We start from the raw sequence: 19,050 nt of genomic DNA on the forward strand, positions 1-19,050 counted from the left end.
ATATATATATATATATATAGCATAGAGTGTAATGATGACTTGGTATTGATTCCTGAGAGTTAAGCGAACTGAAGCAGTATAAAATAAAGTGATTAATCCAGAAACAGAAGAGAAAATCCATGGCATGTCTGAATTCAGAACACATGGACAATTAGTCTCATGATTCAACCATCTTGTCTAAACGATTGTATGCAAATACAATGATGGCGACCCTGCATGGCTAACAAATATTTCTTCAATTTGTGCGTTCAAGTCCTTTTGTGTATCTAAAAACATACATCGTTCTTGTGAGAAATGCTTGGGGATTAGGTTAAAACAACCAAATTAATCAGAAATCACATAATCAGAAACTAGACTTTTTGAATTGCCATTCTCCTTGCATTCTGTTATAAAATCTAGGGTGGCAGTGTCCTGTGCCTGCCTCTTTAGAGATAAAGGGGTAAAGATTCCCTCTGGTCACGAATGACCATGGGATTGCACCTAGAAAGTTCACAAGTCCAAGCAAGGTTGTTTATGGAAGACCACCAGTCGTCCATGCATACCAGCCTCCCCTCTCCACACCACTGGTTATCCAAGGGAAAGGCAAAGGTTGATACAGCTTGGTACCAGTGATGTCACTGCTCATTTCTACAGCTGAGTGAACTGGAGCAACATGAAATAAAGTGTCTTGCTCAAGAATACAACACAGCCTGGTCTGGGAATCAAACTCACAACCTTATGATTGTAAGCCCAATCCTCTAACCACCGAGTCATGCTTCTTCACATTATTTAAGTGTATATACTTTATAAAAACTCTGTTGCATACATGAGGATTATATTAAATAAAAAACTGAGATCACTGTGTGTAAACGTATTCCTTGTTGTGGAAATTGTTTTATGCTACATCACACAGCTTATGAAATATTCCATGGTGTCTATATAAACATACTCAGTAGAGCTATGGAGCTTGTTTTTACCTCGTTGATTTTACAATGCACTACACAGCATAGGAAATAATCCAGTATGTGTACATAAGCATATGCTGTTTTACTATGAAATGAATTTGGTTGTAAAAACCCAATTTAACAAAGGGAGTTGAGGGGTTTAAGCCCTTCAATAAATATATATCATTCACTGATGAAGGATTTCCACAGTGACTGACTATAAAAATTAAATTTCGGTATCAGATGGTAAGCAGCAAGGATGAAGTTGTCTGTAGTATCATGGAATTATGGGTCTTGCACCATAATAATTTAAGCAAAAATAAAATATATAAAAAAAAGTTTTTAAAAAATAACAAAAAATTTGCAAAGGTAGGAGGGATGAAAATGGAAGAGAAAGCAGAGAAAATTAGGAGGAAGACAAGAGAGAACTGTTTTTAAAGACGGCACAAGTGTTGTGTTGACTTGTGACCCCAGATGTGGACATGTTCTAGCAATGAATCCATGGAGGATTCCAGGCGATGCTCCACTGGGGACGGCGATGGGAGCAACAAAGTCAGACGAAGACGGATATGAGATCTGACAATATGGGAAGCAATTTGAATGGTATGCGTTGAGCAAGGGAGGAGACCTGTTGATGAGACCAAGACGAACCATGGGACCTGATCACTGCACTTTGTTGTTTCGCTCTTGAACGATTTCTCTACCATTTTCTCTTGTTCTGCTGACATAGAACAAGCTGCAAGAGAAAAGCAAATCTAAAACATTATCTCCAAACAAGAAATGTGCATAATTACATATATATGTATATATGAGGTGAAGTCAGAAATTATCCGCACTTTCACAATAACATATCTTTGCCTTCGTGCGGGTGACACATAAAAGCACCTACTACACTCTCTGAGTGGTTGGCGTTAGGAAGGGCATCCAGCTGTAGAAACTCTGCCAAATCAGATTGGAGCCTGGTGTAGCCTTTGGGCTCCACCAGTCCTCAGTCAAATCGTCCAACCCATGCTAGCATGGAAAGTGGACGTTAAACGATGATGATGATGATGATGATGATATTGCCTTCTGCACAGGCGTGCTTATAGTTGGTACTACTGTGGTCATGTGATCAAAGTTTGAGCCTGATCACACCATTTTTCTTTCTGGCTTTACAGTGTAAGCAGAGGCCACTCCACTAGCAATTTGCACCAAAGAACAAAGAGCAGTGATCCGAGAGACAGTAATGGTGAACAGGTTCACCATTACCATCTCTCGAGCTTGCTGAATCTTCTCATCAGTGGTGGACGTTAACAGGCGTCCTGCTCCCTCTTCGTGCGTCACGCTTGTCCAGTCACTTATAAACTTCTTGATCCACTCATACACATGGTAATGCACTGTTCTGCCCACTCCAGCTTCCACCTTCTCAATACACACATAAATAGATACACACATGCAAAACACACACAGATGCACACAAACACACACTACATACGATGCTAACAAACATAATGAAGAACATCATTGTGCAATGAAGGAAAACTCTTACCATCAATTGTAAGGAATGCAAGGAATTTGCCATGAAACTTCCCTGTTTTCAGTTCAACCTGAAATGGAAATAAAGACTTGGTTAAAACTTAATATTTATCTTTTACTTGTTTCAGTCATTAGACTGCGTCCATGCTGGGAGGCATTTTAGTCAAGCGAATTTGAGTCCAAGTACTAATTTTTCTCTGTTTTTAAAGCCTGGTACTTATTCTATAACTCTCCCTTGCCAATTTTCTAACTTACAGGGATGTAAACACACCAACACCAGTTGTGAAGCAGCAGTGGGGGACGAACACACACAACAAGCTCGTTCAGTTTTTATTTACTAAATCCACTTACAAGGCTTTAGTCGGCCTGAGACTATAGTAGAAGACACCTGCCCAAGGTGCCACTCAGTGGGACTGGACCAAGAATCATGTGGCTGGGAAGCAAGCTTCTTACCACACAGCCACACCTGCACCTATATATACATACACACACACACACATGACAGGCGTCTTTCAGTTTCCAGCCATCAAATCCACTCACAAGACTTGTTGATCCAAGGCTATAGTAGAAAACACTTGCCCAAGGTGACACACAGTGAGACTTGAACTTGGAACCATGTGGATTGGGAATCAAACTTCTTACAACACAGCCTCACCCACCTGGGCGCTGTTGTGGTGTGGTGAGCATGATACAGAGAGGGTGCTATAGCCACTGACCAGCTGTAGAGGCTTTGTTTATTTTCAAAAGAATACTAGGATAGGCTACACTGAATACAGTCCAAACACACACATGCACACACACACACACACATGTGCACAAGCCTTCCTATATGCTCATGCATACATATACAATCAAACAAAATTAAATACAGAGTTTCTTTGCTTACTTTTGATATATTACCTGGGCAGGCCAACCTGTATATGGCCCAAACCTCTTGCCAATTTCCTGGAAAAAAAAAACAACAGCAATAATTATAATCTTTTCTACAATAGGCACAAGGCCTGACATTTGGGGGAGGGGGCTAGTTGATTATATTGACCCCCCCCCCCAGTGTTTCACTGGTACTTTATTTATCAACCCCGAAAGGATGAAAGGTAAAGTTGACCTCAGCAGAATTTGAACTCTGAACGTACTGGAGGACAAACACAGACACAAAGACACTCACATATACAAGAAAAAAGTGACTGAGGGAAAAGATCAGGTTCAGAGTTTAGAATTTAGAGAAAAATGTGAAAATAATAATAGATCAAAGTGAAGAAAAAAAGAAAAAAAGCATATGTTTAACTTTGAAGTGAATCAGTGAATTCAATGTTGAAAACATGAGTTTAAGCAGAAACCTTCAGATGCTCACAAATGCAATGCAAAAAAATCCCATATATCAAAACAAAATTAACATACCTGCCTTGAAGATGTTCTGAGATTCACAAATTGGTAACTGGTCATTCTAGAATATAGAAGAGTAAAATATAAAAGAGTTATTGTAATCAGATTTCGTACTGAAACACAAAAAAATCATACATACAGACACATGTGCACACACTCACACACACACATATGCATGCATAATTGTGCATGCAACTGACAAATTGTGCTAGCACCTAAATATTGCCTAACCTTTTAGTGTTTAAACCAGCCATATCCGGCCCAAATATTCTACATGTTTTATATTCAAACTGGCCATATCTAGCCTCTCACACCTAACCTACAGTGACATTCTAAAAATAAAAACAATCATATCACTGAAACCTCAAAGCTATAACATAATGCATGATTAATTCAAAACAATTTGAGTGAAAAAGTATTACATTTAACAGAGTAATCTGAACACTAAAAGGCTAAAGATACAAGGAAGTTATGGTTATAATGCCTTTCTCTTTGGCATCCACAAGAAGCATATTTAAAACTTGGTTAAATAAAACAGGATAAAACGTATTTGTAAAGAATGTCAGCTTACCTCCCTTGAAAACCTCTGGTTAGTGCTCAATTGACTGTCAGTGGCAGAGGGCAAGTGGATGGTTAGAGCCAGTTGTTTCATTGTAGGACAACTTGCAGCCAGGCACATACTGCCATTCATTAGAGATAGTAAGTCAAGTAGCTGTAAGTTGATGGAGAAGTAGGTTAAGGACAGAGTGCAATTAATGATGGAAGATTCTAGAAAGGAGATGAGAGAGACAAGCAGAATGACAAAACAAAACGGAACGTAGAAGTATAAAATAGTACTCTTTTACTTGTTTCAGTCATTTGACTGTGGCCATGCTGGAGCACCACCTTTAGTTGAGAAAATCGACCCCAGGACTTATTCTTTGTAAGCCTAGTACTTACAAATATATATTTTTTAATTTATATATTTTCCTAACATTCAATTCTGATTGTTTTCTGTGAAAATTTTGCATATGCTATGTAAGCAGCCCATTTCTTTGTGCACATTCAGTGTAAATGACCCATTTCTTAGTACATATTCAGTGCAGGTGACCTATATTCTTATGCATATTCAGTGCAAGTGACCTACGTATCTGTAGTTGTTTGGTTGCTCCAACTGAAGTTGTAGAATAGCTTCAACTTGACTTCAAATTAGAATCCCTTTGGGAACAACTTGACCACAAAGACTGTGCCTAGTTTGGCAAGTTTGGCACAGCAAACCTGAATCCCATTTATAATATAGTTCCAAGTTGAAAATGCTGTTTCACTGGAGACAACAATATATTTCTACATATTCTATGCAGATAACCCATATTCAGTGCAAGCTATTTATAGCTGGGTGCATATTCTGCACAAACACCCCATACTTGTAGCAAGCAGCCTATAATTGTTTGTACATATATATGTCATATTTGGAGACGGCAATTTGTTTTTTACCAATAAACACATGCACTATTTATTTGATCTTCTCTACTTTTATTATTATCATTATTTCTTTTTTTTAAACGTAGAATGTAAAGACAGACAAAATTCTGTTAAGCATTTCTCCCGACATTGCTAACGTTTCTTATTTCTTTACTGCCCACAGGGGGCTACACACAGAGAGGACAGACAAATGGATTAAGTCGATTACATCGACCCCAGTGTGTAACTGGTACTTAATTTATCGACCCCGGAAGGATGAAAGGCAAAGTCGACCTCGGCGGAATTTGAACTCAGAACATAACGGCAGATGAAATACCGCTAAGCATTTCGCCCGGTGTGCTAATGTTTCTGCTAGCTTGCCGCCTTTATTATTATCATTATTATTAGTGGATGGAGAGAGAGAGAGAGAAAGAGAGAGTGAGAGAGACACACACACACACATAGGCAGACAGACAGACAAAGAGAGAGGGGGTAGAGAGAGAGAGAGTAGCAGGGTAAAAGAAAGAGGAAGAGGGAAATTTCAGAAACCTGAGGAAAAAAGTTGGGAATAGAGAAAGGGTAAGAAAATTGAGAGAGAGAGAGATAAAAACTGTACTAAGTACATGAAGTATGAACCAAAAGCAAACTGTTCTCACCTGATCACATAACACATGAGATAAATCAGGCCAAGGTTCACCATAAATGCGAAGACGTGCTATACCACAACCTGACAGAGAAGAAGGATATTCATTAAAAAGAAAAATATAGAATTATGGTGTAGTTCACAACACACACACACACACATTTTGTCACTGACCCAACAGGATTTTAGGCTGCCCAACCAATATGTTTACAAGTTTTATTGATATTTAGTGTATAAACAATATCCATGCATGCAGGATATTGGTTCAGTTCTACAATGTGGTTGGTACCGTCTGAAAGTGTCTTCCACTATAGTCCTAAGCCAACCAAAGCCTTGTGAGTGGATGTTGTGGACAGAAACTGAAAGAAGTCCACTTCATTTATTATATATATATATATATATATACACACATACACACACAAACGTGTATTATGTATATGTGTGTGTGTGTCAATCCTTGTCTTAAAAGCACATACTGTTAACAAACACCATAGCCATTATATTGCAAGTAATGACAAGTATCTAGGCTTGTATATCGCTCAGTTCTCAATACTCAGTTGCAGGCAGGTCACTTCACACAGCTAATGGCCTTTAGATGAAATACGAATTAAACACAAAAAACACTTTTTTTTTTGATTTCCCATGAAAACCTTAAATTTTCATGTTGACCGAATAAAAACCTTGACAGGTAAACCTTGTCTATGTAAAGTCAACATTTGAGGCTGAGGCTAAATGTAAACTAATGAAACACAACATACCAGAAAACACATTAAGGCGTACATGTGTCCACGGCTTTTTGTGGGAGATTGCAAAGAAATTGTGACAACAGGCAAGGTAACCTGGTTCTAATGGGCTTGATGGTACTAATTCTTCCCATTTCTGGAAAATAAACAGAACAAGGAATGAAGGATAATGGAAGTGGTGGTAGTAGTAGTAGTGGTGTGGTAATTATTGTAGTAATGATGATGATGATGACGACGATAGTGGCAATAGCAGCAGTGGTGGTGATGGTGATGATGGAAGTGCAAGAGTCGTACAAGGAGAGGCTGAAAATTCCTGGCTTTGGGTAAAAGAAAATACAGGAGGATCAGTTAATTATGATCTTATTCAACATAGTCCCTGCCACTCAGATTCACACACTTATTGCAGTGGTCCTTCAGTATTTCTAAGCCCTGAAAAAGAACTTGGAAAGTTGGGCCTCCAGCCAAGCTTTTCGCGATACCCTTAAAGCCAAGAACTTTTCAGCACCCCTTGTATAGTATTGGCAGTAACGGTATTAGAAGGGATCACAACACTGTTGGGTCAGCTCTGATCAAGCAGACATACAATTAAAGGCAATCCAGCCATGAACATCCCATCTTTCATTCAGACAAACTATATTGAAAAATACATTATTCAATGTCTCCCTTCTTGTTTGTTTTTTTTTTTTTAAAGACAACAGGATCTGAACTGAGGTAGATTTGGCTGCTATTGTTCATAGCAAACAAGAGTTAAATGACCACCTAGAGGCTTGTTTGTTGGTTAATCAGTGATGATGAGGAGGAAGAGGAGAATACAAGTGATGGAGATGCTGCTCGATTGGGAAACATTACAGGAATTACAGCAGTGATAATGACAGCAATAGTGGTTACAAGAGAAATGGTGGTGTGGTGTGGTGTGGTGTGGTGGGTGTTGATGATGGAGGTAAAAAGTTGTAAATAAATTAAGAAAAAAAAAGAAAAAGAAAGAACATTATTTACATTAGACGGATATCTGTCAAATGTAAATAATGTAAATAATTCCTCATCTCTTAAATATAGAACTGTAAAAAGAGAGAAAAAATATAACAAAAAATATACCGTATTTGGTGAGATCTGACCAGATTCCAGAGCAGCCCCTTCAAAAGAGATTCGACGGGCATGGTTTGCAATGAAATAGGATGTGTCTACTTCAACACCATGCAATATTCCAGGAACACCTAATAATAATAATAAAAAAAAACAAGAGAAAACAAATAATATTTGTAGAGCATCTGGACACCAGAATGGTGTGGTTTAGAAATGTTTAAAAAACTTTTATCAAGAAGGCAGCGAGAGAGAGAGAGAGTGAGAAAAATGGAAAAGATAAAGAAAAGCAGTATGAGAAGTGATGAAGAGAAAGGCAGAGAAGAGGTGACAAAATGATGGAGTCGGGGAGGGGAGGGGAAGAAAAGAAAGGGATGATGTAAGATGGAAGAGAAAGATGAAGAAAAGTGAAAATGAAGAAGGGATTAGGAGAGGCAAGAAAGAGAAATGGAGAGATGGGCTTAGAGGACAGGAGATAATAACCATGAAATATTGTTCATAGATGATATCAGACAATGCAGGAGAGAAAAGCAACATGAGTAAATCACACTCACTCTAGACATAAAAAAAAAAAAAAATTACTACCACTAACCTAACTGTACAATGCACCAATTTGGCTCTCCGATATCAAATGCTTGCCAACCATCCATGGGTTGCTGGTCGAGATTCCTAATTCTGCTTTCCTTCCACTGAGGTTTTGCAGTCTGAGACAAAATATAGTTAATGTTATTATTAGAAACAATTATTATTATTATTATTATTATTATTATTATTATTATTATTATTAAAGGCATTGAAGTGGCAAAATTGTTTGAATTGACAAAACTTTTCCTGCAAGTTTCATCAAATACCATTCATAACTTTTGAATTATTTTGCACACAGACGGACAGATGGACAAACCCACGCCGATGAAAACATAACCTCCTTCCTTGGTGGAGGTAATGATGACTATCATTATTATTATTATTATTATTATTAAGATGGCATGCTGATAGAACTGTTAGAGCATTGAACATAATACTTAGTGGTATTTCTGGCTCTTTATGTTCTGAGTTCAGACTCTGCCAGGGGTGAATTTGCCTTTCATCTTTTCCTTCTATTTTTTTCCTAATATGACCTTCTTTTTTTGAATAAGCAATTTTAAAATTTGGTAAAAGAAAAAAAAAAAAAACCAAAAAAAAAAAACCCTCTACTCCACATTTACAGACAGTAGTGCCATTTTCCTATCTATTACCAAAGAGTCTATTACAAGAAAACTAGTTATTTCTCACTGCAAGAACACATAAATTACAGGATAACAGGTGTTACCTTTAAGAGATTTCCCACGCTGTTAGCAATTTCACTGGTTGCATATTGGATTTTCCCACCAATCTGAAACAGAAGCAAATAAAATAACTATTAAGATCTTCAACTTAAAATTATATGAGATGTTACAAGTGTTGTTATGTAGTTAAGAAGCTTGCTTCCTAAGCATGTGGTTTCAGGTTCAATCCGACTGTGTAACAGCTTGGGTAAATATTTTCTAATATGACCCTAGGTCAACCAAAGCCTTGAGTGAATTTGGTAGATGGAATCTGAAAGAAGCCCTTTCTGTGTGTGTGTGTGTGTGTGTGTGTGTGTGTGTGTGTGTGTATATATATACACACATATATATATACACACATATATATATATATGTGTATGTATATATATATATTCACACACATACACACTGGTACCACGTTAAAAGCACCCAGTACATCCTATGGAGTGGTTGGTATTAGGAAGGACATCCAGCCATAGAAACCATGCCAAAACAGACAATGGACCCTGGTGTGGCCCTTGACCTCACTAGCTCCAGTCATGCCAGCATCCATCTAATCCATGCCAGCACAGAAAACAGATGTTAAATGATAATGGAAACTTGAAGGGGAGGAGTTAATTCACTAAATCAACACTAATAATTAACTTGTGCTTTATTTCAAAAGGATGAAAAGGGAAAATGATAAAATGACCTCTGCAGAATTTGAACTCAGAATGTAAGAGTCAGAACAGGGCATTTTTCTCTGCCCCTCTATTGGTTCCCCCAATCCATCGAGGTCAACTTTGCCTTTCATCCTTAAGAGGTGGACAAAAAGTACCAGTCAAATACGACGTAAATTTTATTGACTAACCCCCTCCCCATCAAATCTGTAGCCTTTTTACTTCTGTTAGAAACGATTATTATTATCATAATGGCCCTTGTGGCCAATAAAGAAAGAATTATTATTTTGCTTAGTGTACGATAGGAGCAATTCAGTAAATTGTCTCCCTTGAAAAAACACGGGGGAGAGAAAAGACTATCTTCGCGTACCCTCGCCACGAGTGAACCGAGAAACTATAAAAAAGAAAAAAAAATCGGGCGCAGCGCACACATACACTAGTGATTCATCAATATCAATTATCAGGCAATTAACACACTAATTAACATGACAGAATATAATGTAAGCAGTTGACAAGTAAATTACTGAAGGGAAATTTAACCACACTAAAGACAAAAACGAAAAAAAAAAAGGTGCAAGGGAAATAACCGGGTTGTTACCAAAATATAGACCATGCCGTCAGCACCAAATCCACTCTGACCTAGCAATGTCCTTCATTTTTTAAATGGTGAAATGTAACTTGGGCAAGATTTGGCTGCTATTCCTAGAAATTCGGGGGAGGACATAGAGGTTCTCTTTTCGGCCCATGAATTGATTTATTTAATATCAGATAGCAATTCCCACTCAGATTGATGATGTCTTTCCTCAACCTGCTGCAGATAACTGGGGAGTAATACAATTGACTTTAATATTCAAAGTGCTGCCCCGGCATGGCCATAGTGCTATGGCTATAAAGAATAGCAGAATCCTTAATAGTCACCATCATCATCATTTTAACATCTACTTTTCCATTCTTGCCTGGGTCAGACAAGAGTATGTCAGGCAGAGTTTTCTATAGCCGATTGTTTTTCTTATCACTAACCCCTGACTGTTTCTCAATTAAATGTGGTAATAATGTCTCACTCTATCAATCCGCAAACAGTCCAGCCATGCTTACATGGAGAACTGGGAAAAGAAAAAAAAAACAATAAAAGAAGCCTTTTGATTACAAAAGTTGTGCAATATGTCAAGACATGTCAAGAAGCCCAATCATGCTTTCATAGTTGGCAGCAAGCAGTAAATAAACATAAAAATATAAAACTACAAAAAAAGTAGCAAACAAAAACAAAAAAAAAACATGAGCTGTCAACACTCAAAGAGACTTACGTTGATGATGTTGTTACACCTCGAGGTCACTTTTGTTTTGAGCAGATGTTATGATCAAAGATATTCCACCTATGACCATTCTGTTGTATTTTCAGGAATGTTTGTCAACTCTATAGACACAGGCGTGGCTGTGTGGTAAGAAGTTTAATTTCCAACTACATGGTTCTGGATTCAGTCCCAGTGTGGCACCTTGAGCAAGTGTCTTCTACTATAGCCTTGGGCCAACCAAAGCCTTGAGTGGATTTGGTAGACAGAAACTGATAGAAGCCCATCATACATACACACACATTATACCACATGGTTACTACTCTAAGTATTTTCCAATATGCAAAACAAATTTTTCAGATCAAAATCTACAGCCCCAAATGGTAGATCAACTTATACACCAAGACACTGAAGGAGCAAAAATTTCATGTGAAATGTAGCAAGATTTGGAAAGATATGTTTACACTATATACTACATCGACTTGTATGATGGAAAATACAGTACTACAGCCATTATATAACAACCCTTGGGCAAGGCATAGCTTACTACTGGCCTCAGCCTAATTGTTTCTGAGAGCAGATTAAAGGTTGACTTCATAGCATCAAGTTGTCAAAAAAAAAAAAAAAGAAAAAAAATGTCATAATGGGGTTTCACATGTTACACTTGTTTTTATTTTTTTATTTTTGTTTTTCATTTAGTGGTTTAATCAGAGGTGGAAAAGTATATAACCTTAAGACAGAGTTAATGAATCTAGTGAAGAAAATGAAGGGAAAAAAAACTAATTAATAGGGACCTGGTCTGAACCTTTTCAACAGAACAAATTCTGCTAAAGACACTCAAGAGCCTGGTGGTGGTGTTAAAACTAAATGACACACACACACACACACACACACACTTATTTACTGATGGGAAAAAAAGGAAACAAAATAAAATGGGTTTGGTAGGTTTTAGAAAATACCATATTTAATTCCCATTTTAAGGAGTTTCAGTTGTCACAACAGGCTGAACAGAGTGAATGACTATATTAAAGCAGCTTTTAGTAAGCAACAGTTGGTACTATCTTCAAAACAATATCACTCCTACACAATCCAGACAAGCATTTAACAAAGACAGATACTTGCAAATGCACACAGACACGCACAATATAAAACAGCTGCAACATTAATGCAAACACTAAAGTCTTTAGTCTATGCCTGGCTGCCACTATTTTGCAATGAATCACAATGGATTGATCACAGTCTGTGTTTGCCAGCCTGCTCTGTTGACTCCCAACACATGCACACATCATGCATACATGCCAGGGATTTATGTAATCGACCTCTCAGCGATGAAATACAGAGACAACCCCTAGCACGATTTGAACTCAGAGTGCAGGAAAGAGGGAGGGAACTAAATACTGCAAGGCATTTTATGCAACAGCCAACCATTTCTTATTTCTTTATTGCCCACAAGGGGCTAAACATAAAGGGGACAAACAAGGACAGCCAAAGGGATTAAGTCGATTACATCGATCGCAGTATGCCACTGGTACTTAATTTATCGACCCCGAAAGGATGAAAGGCAAAGTCGACCTTGGCGGAATTTGAACTCAAAACGTAACGGCAGACGAAATATCGCTAAGTATTTCGCCTGGTGTGCTAACGTTTCTGCCACTCAACTGCCAATAAAAGAACAGTCTTTAATCAATACAAAAAGTAGATTGAATAACAATACAGAAACGGACATTGCATGCTCTGATTGACACATTGTACTCTTACTTGGTGAACAACTCAGCATGCCAGAGTGTGAGAGTAAAAACACAGTATCAGCAGAGTCTAGCGTATAGGATATCCATGTCATAAGAACCAATATACTGTTAATCCCAATCTGCTAATCTACTGATAGTGTCTACACCACGAGTTCTGCTCAGTTTAAATGGTTCTAACCATAAATATTCCTCAACACTAATAAAGATTTCTAACAAAGGCAAAAGACCACACATATCAACCTCAGTACTTGACTGGTATTTAGAGAGGATGGTATTTGCTGATACCCTCAAGATGAAAGGCAAAGTGGACCTTGGTGGGATTTGAACTCAGAATGTGAAGAGTTAGAATGAAGCACAATGCATTTTGTCCAGCTCTCTAATGGCTCTGTCAACTACCTCCTTCAGTAATGGTAATGGTGATAATGGTTTCAAATTTTGGTACAAGGCCAGCAATTCTAAGAGAGGGGGTAGATTGACTACATTGACCCCTTATACACAATGAAACCACCAAACTACAGAGCAAACTGTCTACAAGAAGAATATTCTTCCACCAGCCTTGGACGACCTGAAAAGTATAAGGGACATCACTCTTCTGCCTCCAACTAAACCATAACATTTTTTTTTAATTTAAGGAAAAAAAGAAAAACAAATGAAATAAGCACCTTCTCAGAAGAAAGTTCTGGAAATGAAAGGAAATCAGGGCTACAGCCATTCTGTTCTTCTGTCAAATGCCTGGTGCTGACTTTTCTCACCTCAGCCTCCATCTTTCAGCTACATCTGTAAAATAAAGGAAAACTGTTTTTTAGATTTAGAAATAATAGATTTCTAAATCTCTCAGAGAGATTTATGCAGTGGTGATACAACGAAGTAGTTGTATGCTGTCAACTTAATGTGACAGTCCCCTGAAGGGAATAATACTACTGTTGGTTAGACCGAGGAAGCTGCACCACTTCTTGTCGGCCTTGACACATTTCCTGTGTCCTTATGTTTACAAGGGGGAGACAAGAACCTCCACCCAGCTAAGCCTGCACCCAGAGGCATGTTTCTGAGTCTTTGCTCATCATCAGTCTGGAGTAAACATAAGGACACAGGAAATGTGGTGCAGCTTCCTAGGTCTAACCAACAGTAGTATTATTCCCTTCAGGGGACTGTCACATTAAATTGTTTTTTAGATGTAAGTATATTTTGATATTATTGCTGATATTTCTCCTTCCAAAGCCAGCTTCAATCATGAAGAGCTGTGATTTTTTATTTCTCTATTGCCCACAAAGGGCTTAACATAAAGGGGACAAACAAGGACAAAGGGATTAAGCCTATTACATCGACTCCAGTGTGTAACTGGTACTTATTTAATCGACCCTGAAAGGATAAAAGCAAAGTTGGCCTTGGTGAAATTTGAACTCGGAATGTAACAGCAGACAAAATACCACTAAGCATTTTGCCTAGCATGCTAACAATTCTGCCAGCTCACCGCCTTAAGTTTCACAGCATTTTATCTGTGACATCCTGCTTATTTTTTTCTTTTTTTTTTTTGCAACCATTATGTACTACACAATGCTATCTATTAATGTCTCCATTCATGGCTACTGGCAACTATTGCTATACAAGCCAATGAGACAATTGTGTAAGTAGATACGACTAAAAAAGATAAGATGGCCACAGTCAGAACACCTTTGATCACAGATCTCATCCAGGTATAAGCAACTTTTACTAAGAAGCAGGTCACACGAGACATAGCTCCTCATCAGGCAGGCTACACCACTAAATAAAAATTGAGGGTAACTTTTTCATAAGGCATGCCATTCAGTTTGCCCATCACTGGCTGAACCCATCAGTGTTGACCCAAGGTTTAAAAACAATACTGTTCCTACAACAGTCACCAACTATATAAACAGTTCACTAGCTACCACTATACAAATATTTTTTACTTGTTTCGGTCATTAGACTGTGGCCATGCTGGAGTGCTGCCTTGAAGTAACTTTTTCACTGAATGAATCAAACCCAATACCTTTTTTTTTGTTTTTCAAACCTGGTACTTATTCTATTGATATCTCTTGCTGAACTGCTACATTGCGGGGACGTAAACACACCAACATTGGTTGTCAAGTGGTGGTGAGAGACAAACACAGACACAAAGACACACACGAGGGGCTTCTTTCAGTTTCTGTCAACCAAATCCTCTTACAAGGCTTTGGACAGCTCAAGGCTTATAGTAGAAGACACTAGCCCAAGGAGGAACAGAGTGGGACAGAACCCACCCAGAAATAAATATATATATATAAGCAGTGGCTGCATGACTACGTGAAGTATATTTGCCATTTAAATGTGGCTAACCACTAAAGGTGGATGCTACTGTAGCTTGTAGCCCCAGGAAGACATCTCCTCCAGCTGGCTATTGACACACTTTCTGTGCCCTATCAGTATTTGCAAAGGGAAGCCATCCTTCTCATCGTCGACCTGACCTGATACACACGGACCTGGGTTTCTGAGTATTTACCCGTCGTCAGCGCACGACAATCACCGGTCTTCGATAGTCACTCAACATGCTAAAAATAGCAGCCAAATTTCACACAACTCACACAACGCTGACTTAAAACCAATGACACGTTGGATAATGTAGTTTCAGATCAAATAGACAGGAAAAAAATATGATGGTAACAGTTTGAATGCCTTTGATCTCTAGATCTGCATGCTCAGGGTTAACATGAGCTAAAAAAACAACAGCCACAGAACAACACACTGCACAACAAAAGCACACGAATAAGGCAACCTCTATGTGGTTGTTTGAGCAACTAGAAATAACAGCCAAATTTCCCAGGAATCACACTCAACTGTCTTTAGAAAATGAGGAATGAAGAAGACAATGAATAATGTTGTCCTAGATACATTATTCATGAAAATAAAAAGGATGATCATGCTTGGTACACCACTGATTAAAGGTTTGCCTGATCAGGACTAACCCTGGGTTAAACAACAAGAAAGCATACACTACAAGACCTAACATCCTCTGTCCAATCTGAAAGGGGCTCTTTGAGTAAGCCTGAACTGTTAAAAAGAACAGGCAAATCTCTCTCTAAACATATATTATTTTGAAGAAGGAAAGAGCACATTAAATAATGAAGAACTATACAGTTCTAAAAATGACAGGATGGTCATGGGTGGAATACCTGTGATCTTCTCAATCAGGACTGAACAGCTAAACAACTACTACTACAACTACAACTACTGTTGTTGCAGCTGCTACTACTACTACTGGGCAATGAAGCAATTTCTACTTGGTTTCATGAACCTGCTAGAAATGGCAGCCAAACCTCATTACTGTCTTAAGATAAAAGAAGGACACATTGGGCCATATATGTTCTAGATTTTTAAAAAAATGATGCGATGGTCATTCTTGATCAGAGTTAGTCTGGGGTATTAACTTACTACTACTAATACTACGCATCTACTACTACTACTGCTACACATCTACTACTACACATCAACTTACTACTACTACTACTACTACTACACATCAACTTACTACTACTACTACTACTACTACTGTAGCAGCAGCTGCTGCTGCTGCTGCTACTACTGCTGCTTCCTATCTAATATTTTCCACTGTTTATGTATGTTCTGTGTGTTTATCTATGTATGTAGGTCACTGTCTGTGAGAATGCTGTGCTGACTGTATACGTATGTGTAACTGCATTCGATGTGTGTGTGTGTGTGTGTGTGTGTGTGTGTGTTTGTGCGATGATGTTGCAGGAACTGTATATGAATGGCTGCACTGTGTGTGTGTGTGTGTGTGTGTGTGTGTGTGTGTGTGTGTGTGTGCGTGCGCGTGGGCGCATGTGTGTGTGCGAGAGAGAGAGATTATATGCGTGTCTTTGATGCGTGTGTGTGAGAGATTATATACTTGTCTTGTGTGTCTGATTATATGCTGGCCTTAGGTGTGTGTATACATGTGATTATATGCTGGTCTTGGATGTAAATGAGTCTGGCGTGAGAGTGTGTGTGTGTGTGTGTGTATGTCCCAGAATGATGTTTAGTTCGAATGTGTGATTAATATACATATCTTGTGTGTATATCTATGTGTGTGACTAGGTTGTGACTATGTGCCCAAGAATGTCGTAGTGTGTGTGAGAGAGAAAGAGACCATGCTGTGACTGTATGTGTCCAAGAATGCTGCTGCTGTCGTGTGTGTGTGTGTGTGTGTGTGTGTGTATGTGTGTGTTTGTGCATACAGTTATCCATGAGAATCAAGGTGTTACAGCATAAGTATGGCATCATTAGGTATTTATGTGGGTTACTGTATGCATCACTGCAACTGTGTTATGACTGTATCTGTATACACACGTGTGTGTGTGTGTGTGTGTGTGTGTTTATGTATGGCTACATTGGATATGTGTTGATGTATAACTGTGTCTCTGAAGATGTTGTGATTGTGTCTGTATGTATGTATGCATGGTAACAGTGAGCATATGCGTCTATGACAACACTGAAGCTGTGTGGTTCAGTCCCACTGTGTGGCACCTTGGGCAAGTGTCTTCTATTATAATAGCCTTGGGCTGACCAAAGCCTTGTGAATGATTTGGTAGGCAGAAACTGACAGAAGCCCATCATACGTACATATATATATATATGCACACACACACACACATACATATATATCTATGTGTGTGTGTTTTTGTGACTGTGTTTGCCCCCTATCACTGCTTGACAACCGGTGTTGGTGTGTTTATATCCCTGTAAGTTAGCAGTTCAGTAAAAGAGAGCAATAGGATAAGTACTAGGCTTAAGAAATAAGTCCTGGGGTCAATTTGTTTGACTACAATCCTTCGAGGCAGTGCCCCAGCATGGCCACAGTCAAATGACTGAAACAAGTAGAAGATTAAAAGATGTAAACATGTGTATGTCTATGACTATGTTTGTTATAACCCAATATATGTGTGAGAGAGAGAGAGAGAGAGGAGAGAGAGAGGAGAGAGAGAGAGAGAGAGAGAGAGAGAGAGAGATCCTCACCCTCATCATTTCACATCCAATTTTCCATGCTTGTAAGGGCCAGACAGAATTGGTTAAGGCAGAATTTCTATGTTTGGATGTCCTTACTGTTGCCAACCCTCACCAGTTTCCAAGCAACGTAATATTTCCCCCCCCCCACCCCACCACCACAGCCAGACCTGTTTCCATGGGAAACTGGAAATGAACGACCTTGCTTATATGATAGTGATGCTCATTTACTACCATCACATAATGTCTAAGCAAGTCTATACACACACACACGCGATAGGCTTCTTTCAGTTTCCATCTACCAAATTCACTACCAGGGCTTTGGCTGGCCTGGGGCTATAATTGTAGATACTTGCCCAAAGTGCTGTGCAGTGGAACTGAACCCAAAACCACATGGTTGGGAAACAAGCTTCTTAATAACACAGCCACACCTGTGCCTACAATACATAGAGACAGACAGACAGACAGATAAATAGGCAGACAGGCAGACAGACAGCATTGGTTGTGTATATGTGATTATAATATATGTGTAATGACTGATGTATATATGTATTCCATTCCTTTACTTGTATCAGCCACTGTACTATGGCCATGCTACAGCAATCAAACTGATCCCAGTATTCCTATCCTTCTCTTTTTGCCAAAGAGCCAAGTTATGGGAATGTAAACAAACCAGCACTGGGAGATAAACACAAAGGCAGGAGCACACACACACACAAAATAGGACAAGACACACACACATACATGTGAAGGGCTTTCACACAGTTTCCCTTCTACCAAATTCATTCATGAGAAATTGTTAGGCCCAGGAACTGAGTAGAAGAAACATGCTCAAGGTACCGCATAGTGGGACTGAACCTGAAACCACATGAATGCGGAACAAACATCCTCGTCACACAGCTAGCAGTAGAAGACATATTACGAACAGCTCCTGAAAAGTTCCTGGCTTTAAGGGTATTGCAGAAGGCCTGGTTTTCCGAATTCTTTTACAGGGCTTAGGAAAACTGAAGGACCACCGCGATAAGTGTGTGAATGTGAGAGGGGGATATGATGAATAAAATCATTATTAACTGATCCTCCTGTATTTTCTTTTACCCAAAGCCAAGAACTTTTCAGCACCCCCTCCCTTGTATATATGTATGTATGTATGTATAACAGCCTGTGACAATATTGTGATTGTAAATGGCAGTATTGGGTGTGTGATTAAACTTGTCACTGAAACAATGATACAACAGCAGATTGTGTCTCTACCCACCCTCTCTCTTTCTCATATATATATATATATATATATATATATATATATATATATATATATATATATATATATA

The 19,050-nt window shown here is 38.6% G+C and overlaps 1 protein-coding gene across 2 annotated transcripts in view; it reads right to left on the bottom strand.

The window, feature by feature from the left end:
• Positions 1 to 804: 804 nt before the first annotated feature.
• Positions 805 to 19,050, bottom strand: part of LOC106883556 (allantoicase) — a 51,449-nt gene continuing 33,203 nt past the window's right edge. For both annotated transcript variants that reach the window (XM_014934604.2, XM_014934603.2), the window contains exons 2-12: positions 13,390 to 13,504; positions 9,037 to 9,099; positions 8,320 to 8,431; positions 7,743 to 7,861; positions 6,663 to 6,783; positions 5,918 to 5,988; positions 4,393 to 4,533; positions 3,837 to 3,882; positions 3,325 to 3,383; positions 2,452 to 2,509; positions 805 to 1,659 (exon numbers count right to left, since the gene is read on the bottom strand). In XM_014934604.2, the coding sequence (XP_014790090.1) occupies positions 1,358 to 1,659; positions 2,452 to 2,509; positions 3,325 to 3,383; positions 3,837 to 3,882; positions 4,393 to 4,533; positions 5,918 to 5,988; positions 6,663 to 6,783; positions 7,743 to 7,861; positions 8,320 to 8,431; positions 9,037 to 9,099; positions 13,390 to 13,491 (1,194 nt within the window). In that variant the 5' untranslated portion in view covers positions 13,492 to 13,504 and the 3' untranslated portion in view covers positions 805 to 1,357. The remainder of the gene's footprint in view (positions 1,660 to 2,451; positions 2,510 to 3,324; positions 3,384 to 3,836; positions 3,883 to 4,392; positions 4,534 to 5,917; positions 5,989 to 6,662; positions 6,784 to 7,742; positions 7,862 to 8,319; positions 8,432 to 9,036; positions 9,100 to 13,389; positions 13,505 to 19,050) is intronic.

Source organism: Octopus bimaculoides, chromosome 14, assembly GCF_001194135.2.
Source record: "Octopus bimaculoides isolate UCB-OBI-ISO-001 chromosome 14, ASM119413v2, whole genome shotgun sequence".
In the NCBI taxonomy this organism is placed as follows: Eukaryota; Metazoa; Mollusca; class Cephalopoda; order Octopoda; family Octopodidae; genus Octopus; species Octopus bimaculoides.